Source organism: Mirounga leonina, unplaced genomic scaffold (genome assembly GCF_011800145.1).
Source record: "Mirounga leonina isolate KUSES-001 unplaced genomic scaffold, KU_Mleo_1.0 Mir_154, whole genome shotgun sequence".
NCBI lineage: Eukaryota > Metazoa > Chordata > Mammalia > Carnivora > Phocidae > Mirounga > Mirounga leonina.
The window spans coordinates 46005492-46012490 of NW_023270389.1; the positions used below are offsets into that span (position 1 = coordinate 46005492).

General features: G+C 37.4%; 1 protein-coding gene across 1 annotated transcript; it reads right to left on the reverse strand.

The window, feature by feature from the left end:
- Window positions 1–692: 692 nt before the first annotated feature.
- Window positions 693–894, reverse strand: LOC118013713 (60S ribosomal protein L39-like). Its single transcript, XM_035009550.1, has one exon. The coding sequence runs from the start codon at window positions 861–863 to the stop codon at window positions 708–710; it is 156 nt and encodes a 51-aa protein (XP_034865441.1). The 5' UTR covers window positions 864–894; the 3' UTR covers window positions 693–707.
- Between the last annotated feature and the right edge of the window lie 6105 nt (window positions 895–6999).

Sequence of the window (6999 nt, forward strand, 5' to 3'; positions counted from 1 at the left end):
CCAGTGAGGAGCAAGTACATTTATTCCAAAGGCCAAAGGGATTGTATGGTTGGAAAAACAAATAGTTAAGAAAATGCGAGAAAGATATGAGACTGGGCATATCATACACTGAGCGGCACCAGTCCTCTCCTACCCCACCAAAGCTGGAAAGAATGTTAGAAATTCAATAACCTAAACTCTCCTTTGACAGATGTAGAAAACTTGGCGCATTGAAGTGAAGAGACTTGTCTAGTTTCACCAACTGGCTAGTGATAAAACCAGGTGTAGAAACCAACCTCCCTGACCTCCCACTAGGGCCGTCCTATTATATCACAAAGCTACTTTCCAGTCTACCTTGCCTATGTGAAACCGGGCAGCTCCTGGTTTCCTGTTTAACATAGGCTAAAGATTTCATTATTTTATTTTGTCACCGATCTACTGCCACCCAGACCATTGAAATTGGAATCTGAAGTAGGATCAGTCATCGGTATTTGTTTTTATACATTTCTTTCTTTTTTTTTTTTTTTAGAGCCAAAAGGTCTCACATTTATTACTGAACCAACCTACTGGTACAGAGGCATAGTCTCAGAGAAAAATCATTTCCATGATAAAACAAGTCTATGGCCAGGTAGGAAGGATGTTTACAGAATGATAGAACACATGATCTTCACGCAGCTTAATTAAATATGTGTGCCAATTAAGTGTGTCATCTCATGATGTGTGACGCCTTATAGACCCAGCTTGGTTCTTCTCCAGTGCCTCCTCTTAGAGTTGTACCTGATTTTATTACCAGTTTTCATCCGAATCCACTGGGGAATGGGACGATTCTGCTTTTGTTTCTTGGCCAGGAATCGCTTGATTCTGAAAGTCTTGTAAGAAGACATGGCGAGAAGCAGTCAGCCACGAAGAGCAGGATGGCGGCGAAAAAGAGTTGTTTTTAAACATTTTTAAAGAACACATCAAGCATATACGAAAGTGGAATCTAGTTTAATTGAAGGAAATCACCCAGTTTCATTAATTAGCGATCTTGCTTCATCTGTATGTGAGCTCCCTTCTTCTATCCCCTCCGGTTGGCTTTGAAGCAAATTCCAAACATCATGTTATTTCAACCATAAATATTTCAGGATGTATCTAAGGACTCTTAAAAAGCTAAACCACAATATCATTATCACATCTAAAAATATTAACCCTAATTCCTCGATACTGGCAGATATCCAGTCAGAGTTAAAATTTTCCCGATTATTTCACTAATGTTTTAAACAGGATCCAGGGGCTCCTGGGTGGCTCAGTCAGTTAAGCGGGGACTCCTGGTTTGGCTTTGGTCATGATTTCAGGGTTGTGAGATAGAGTGCCTACTGGGCTCCCCGCTGGTTCATAGTCTGCTTTGGATTCTTTCCTCCTCCCTCCCTCACCTCCTCTGCCCCTCCCTCCATTTGCACATGCTCTCACTCTCAAATAAATAAATAAATAAATAAACAAATAAACTCTTTAAACAGGATCCAAATAAAATCTATATCTTGTGATCAGTGAACATAATTTTTTAGCCACTCCTAATTTACAGGTTCTTCCTCCATCAATCTCTTCTTTTCATTCTTTATTTGAAGAACCAGGTTGTTTTTTGGTAGATTTTCCCATAGTCTGTATTTTGCTGATTTCATCCCTATAATATCCTCTACCATGTCTCTCTGTCCTTTGTATTTTCTCTTCATCAGAAATTAGGTAAATCATTTTATTTGGCCCCAGCTTCAATTTTTTGCAAGGATGCTTCATAGGGAGTGGTGCATATATAATGTTTGGATGTCTGGTTTGTTTGTTTTTGTTTTTTAAGATTTTATGTATTTATTTGAGAGAGAGTGAGAGCTAGAGAGATCACAGAGGAAGAGGAGAGGGAGAAGCAGTCTCCCCACGGAGCAGGGAACCCTGTGGGGGCCTGATCCCAGGACCCCAGGATCATGACCTGAGCCGAAGGCAGATGCTTAACCATCTGAGCCACCAGACGCCCCTGGTTGTCTCTTTTTGTGATGCTAGCTACTAACACCCATTGCGTAGACCCATTAATTCACTTGGGGTTACAAAATGGTGGTGTGCTAATCTTATCGTTCTCTCCATGATCATTAGCAGAAGTACTTTCATAAAGAAAAGTTTCCCTTCATTTTCTCTGTAGTGAGCTTAAGGAATATTTCAGAAGAAAATGCTTCTTTCCCTTTATTTGCTTCCTTCAAAATAAAGAGTTGTTTCACCAACAACTTCCTAAGGTGACCATTAAGAGTTTTATTTTGTGTTGTCTTTTGGCAACAATATTAGCCTGTGGTGTAAACATATTTGATGTGCTTGGATACATTACTATTATCCTTGTTGAGAGACTGTACCATCTATGGGTTGGTTCATGCTTTTTTTTTTATATATATGAATAGTGTTATCTTGCTTTTCACAGTAAGAATAGGACAGTCTCATTTTGTACAGTTTCTGTCCAGGATTTGGAATGAGCCATTTTTATCAAGAAGCCCCAGTAACTTTTACAGGGACAGAGTATTTAGAAGACTTTTGACACTGTGGGTATTCAATACTACTGGGCTGGCCTTTGTTTCAGGACCTTTTGGTGAACAGAACTAGATAACACTTCTTTTTAAGGTAAAACACACGATGAATTCATACTTTTAACTCCAGTTCAAATTAGGACTATATGATATTTATTTAACTTCATCAACCTTAATTTATATCTTCTTTCTCTTATGAAAAAAAAATCCTTATTCTAAGCAACACCAACATAAGTAACCCATTAAGTTTATCCCACAATTACACACAACTGCATCTATAGCAATACCAACACAGCCAATAATAGTATGATTATTGAATATGTTTTAAAATATTTTTACAATTCTTTTTGTTACTGGGATACATTACACTAGGGATCCACAGACCCATTGCTGTGTTACAAAATCATCTGAAATAGTCCTTCCCTGTTGGTTAGACCACTAACTCAATACATAACACTCAATTTTTTCCTTTGTTTTTATATTAGCGATTGATATTTTAATTTATGTTTACAAGTGTATCAAATATTTACGTGGTTCCAGGGGCAAATCTACACCAAAAAAAATATTCTCATAAGCCTAGATTTTATTTCTGTTCCATCCACCCTATTCCCTCTAGCTCCTTATTGGTAACTACATTTTTTTTAATGTAATGGTTTATCCTACCATATATATAACATTAGCAAATATATATACATACATTTGTATTTCTTCTCTTTCTTGAATAAAAGAAGCAAGTATGAGAAAGCACAAGTAAGGGATGCCTGGGTGGCTCACTCAGTTAAGCATTTGCCTTCAGCTCAGGTCATGATCTCAGGGTCCTGGGATCGAGCCCCACGCTGGGCTCCTTACTCATCAGGGAGCCTGCTTCTCCCTCTCCTCCTGCTTGGGCTCTCTCTCTCTCTGTCAAATAAATAATCTTTTTTTTCTTTTAAAGAAGAAAGCACAAGTAGAAGTAGCTTGAACAAGATACAAAACTGATTTCTCTCTCTCATGTAAAAGTACGTTAGTGATTTGGCACAGTGGCTCTGTTCCAACAGAGTCCTCAGAAATCCAGTTCCTTCCAGCTCATTCCTCTCACATCATGAAGGGGCAGCCTTCATGCTCATGGTCCAAGATGGTATTACCTATGTTCCAAGCAGCAAGGTGGAGGAAAGAGGCAAAGGGTACACATCAACTATCTCTTTATTCTTTTATTTTTTCATGGTTATTTCGTATTTTATTGGACTGATGTACATCTCACCATTTCTGAGACGTAAAGCTAACATAGGACTAAGAATGTAGAATAGGGGGCGCCTGGGTGGCTCAGTTGGTTAAGCGACTGCCTTCGGCTCAGGTCATAAGCCTGGAGTCCCTGGATTGAGTCCCGCATCAGGCCCCTGCTTGGCAGGAAGTCTGCTTCGCCCTCTGACCCTCCCCCCTCTCATGTGCTCTCTCTCTCTCATTCTCTCTCTCTCAAATAAATAAATAAAATCTTAAAAAAAAAAAAAAGAATGTAAAATAGGAAAGGGGGAGAAGCCACCCACAAATTTGAGTCGACTAGAAAGGTACATAATTCTTCGGGTTGGAATCAAGGGAAAACCTTGTTCAGAGCTGAAGGGAGGTCCTTGGTTTCTCACAAGAATCTCCTAAAGTCTCTACCAATACAAGCGTCAGTTTATGGAAAAACTCCATATTGCACAAAACCCCATTAGGCAGGAGAAATGGGCAGGATAGAAGGACATGGGCTGTGGGGGCAGCCAGTCTGCAGCTGGACTGGCTGCCACAGCTCAGGCCAGGGACCTGTAGGTAGGAGGAGGCTGGAAGAAGTCTAGAGGCAGAGGTTATATGCTCACCTAAAGCCCTGGCTTTCCAGTCGGTCTCTAGGTTGCAGATACTTTCCTCAGACAAGGTCAACTATCTCTTTAAAAAGACTCCCGTGGAAGTGCTACATGACACTTCAACTTCCATCTTATTTGTCAGACAGAACAAAGTAGCATTGCCACCTCTATTTCGAGTGGCTATGTACCCCAGTTAAAGAAAAAAGAAGAAAGGGAGAAAGGATTTTAGAAAGCAAGTAGCAATTTCCATTACACCTTCTCCTCCTGCCTCAATTGGTTGTTTTGTGATTCAAATAAGCAGCAAAATGAAGGTTGTTCATAAACTATAAGACGTTAAATGTGAAATATTAATAACATTAACTATACTCTGCTTCTAATAAACACTAATAAGTTCAGGGAAACTAAAGTTAAGTAAAGTCTTCCTATAATTTCAATAAAGTTCTTCTTGAAAGTATGCCTTTAAAAGAATGACTCCATTGATGAGAATTTCCTAGATTTTGGAATACAGAGGAACTTTCTAAAACCTATAAAGTATATCTACACACACAAAAAAACTATAATAAGTATAATATTCAATGGTGAAACATTAAAATCATTCCCTTCAAATTCAGAAGTATGGTAAGAATGCAACTATCACCAATTATGCTTAACATTGTCCTGTAAGTCCTAACTACCTCAATTAGACAAGAAAAAGCAAACAAACAAACAAAATAAAACAAAAACAAAAAACCAAACTAAGGATTCTTAAAGAAGAAAACAAAGGGTCATTATTCACAAGTAATATAATAGTCAACATAGAAAACCAGAAGAATATACAGATAAATCAGAATTAATAAGGGAGCTTATCAAAGTTTCCAAGTATACCAATAGGCAAAAATTCATGGCAATTCTATGTACTGATAATAATGAGAAAATTCTATATAAAAGTTGCCAAATATAATATCAATAGGCAAAAATTCAAGATAATTCTACGTACCAGTTACAATGAGATTATCCTATCTTTTAAAAAAAAATACTGTTTTATAGCATGCCTCATCTACCCTTCCTTGTCTTTGTTATTCTAGATCTGAATCCTGTAAACACTTTCTCCCTTGCCAACTGGCACAGTGTTAGGATTTGTCAATAGGGGGCACTAGTGGGACACTATAAAGGATACCAGAAGAAGCGCGTGTCTTCCTGGTTTTGGTGTAGCTTCCTTGCTTCTCTACAGTTTGGACGTTAGTGGTGTGCAAAAGACTCAGTTATGCCCACATTTCAACATGTTCTGCTGGTACTCAAGGGAGCAACTTTTTGCCAAAGATGTGTGGGAGAAGCAGTTTAACATACCCACCACCTGGTTTCTTTGGCACCTCAACAGATAGATTCCTCTTTGCCAGGCACTAGCTCACCTAGCTCAGTCTTTAGCTTCTCTTTGAACTTCTCCACCATTCAGTGAGCCACAGACTCTCTCTCCAATGAGATCTAATCTCAGCCTTGGGAGGGGAGCTCTTCTAAATGTATTCTTCCTTTTGAAGATTTCCCTAAGTGCAAAAGGTAATAACTGCTACTTATATTTGCTATTTTTGTATTGTTTAGAGTTCTCTTTTGCCATTTTTAGAAGTTAACCACCTTTTACTAGTTAATAAATATTTATATTAAATTTTCTTTTTTTACTTACAGTTCTTATTTCTATCTTCAGCATGAATCCTGACTGATACAGATGGCAACACAAATAAAATAAAATCCAGCAACTAATTCAATAGAAGATGTGTAAGATCTTTCTGGAAGGGAAAGAAAACAACTTTATTCAAGGACAACAAAAAAACAAAAAAAATAAATGAAGAGAGACATACCATGCTCATGAATATAAAGATTCGGTATATCATCAATTTTCCCCAAATAATCTATGGATTCAATATAATTACAGGCAAAATATCAATGTATATAAATACATTAGATACAATTAATTAAGTGCAATAGGTAAATATAATTACATAAATATATATAATTAAGTACAATAAGTAAATATAAATTAAATAAGTAAATATTCATGAATACATACTATCCATTATTACATGATTGAATAAATAGATAAATGGAGGCAAAGAGACAAATTTTTCATTCAGAATAAATTCAAAATAATTTACATGGATACACCCCCCTCAAGAAGGTGGAATATAACTTCTCACCCTGTTAGTGCAGGTTCTGCTTAGTGACTTATTTCCATAGAGTATGGAAAAGGAGAAAAAAGTAACTCTACAGTGGAGCAACTTGGCAAACACTACCTTTAGCCAGATGATCAAGGTTGATATTATCAATGATAAGTCATGTTGATAGCATATACTCTTTTTTTTAAAAAAGATTTTATTTATTTATTTGTCAGAGAGAGAAAGAGCACAAGCAGGGGGAAGGGCAGAGGAAGAGGGAGAAATAGGCTCCCTGCTCCCGAAGGCAGACGCTTAACCAACTGAGCCACCCAGGCATCCTGATAGCATATATTCTTGATATGATTTCACCTCTGTGATTTTCCTCCCCAAACCAATAACCCCAATCAAAACATGAGAAAAATATCAAACAAAGCTAAATTAAGAACATTCTATAAAATGCCTGACCAATGCTCTCCAAAACTATCTAGGTCATCAAAATAAGGAAAGTTTGAGAAAATGTCATAGTTAAACCCACAGAGG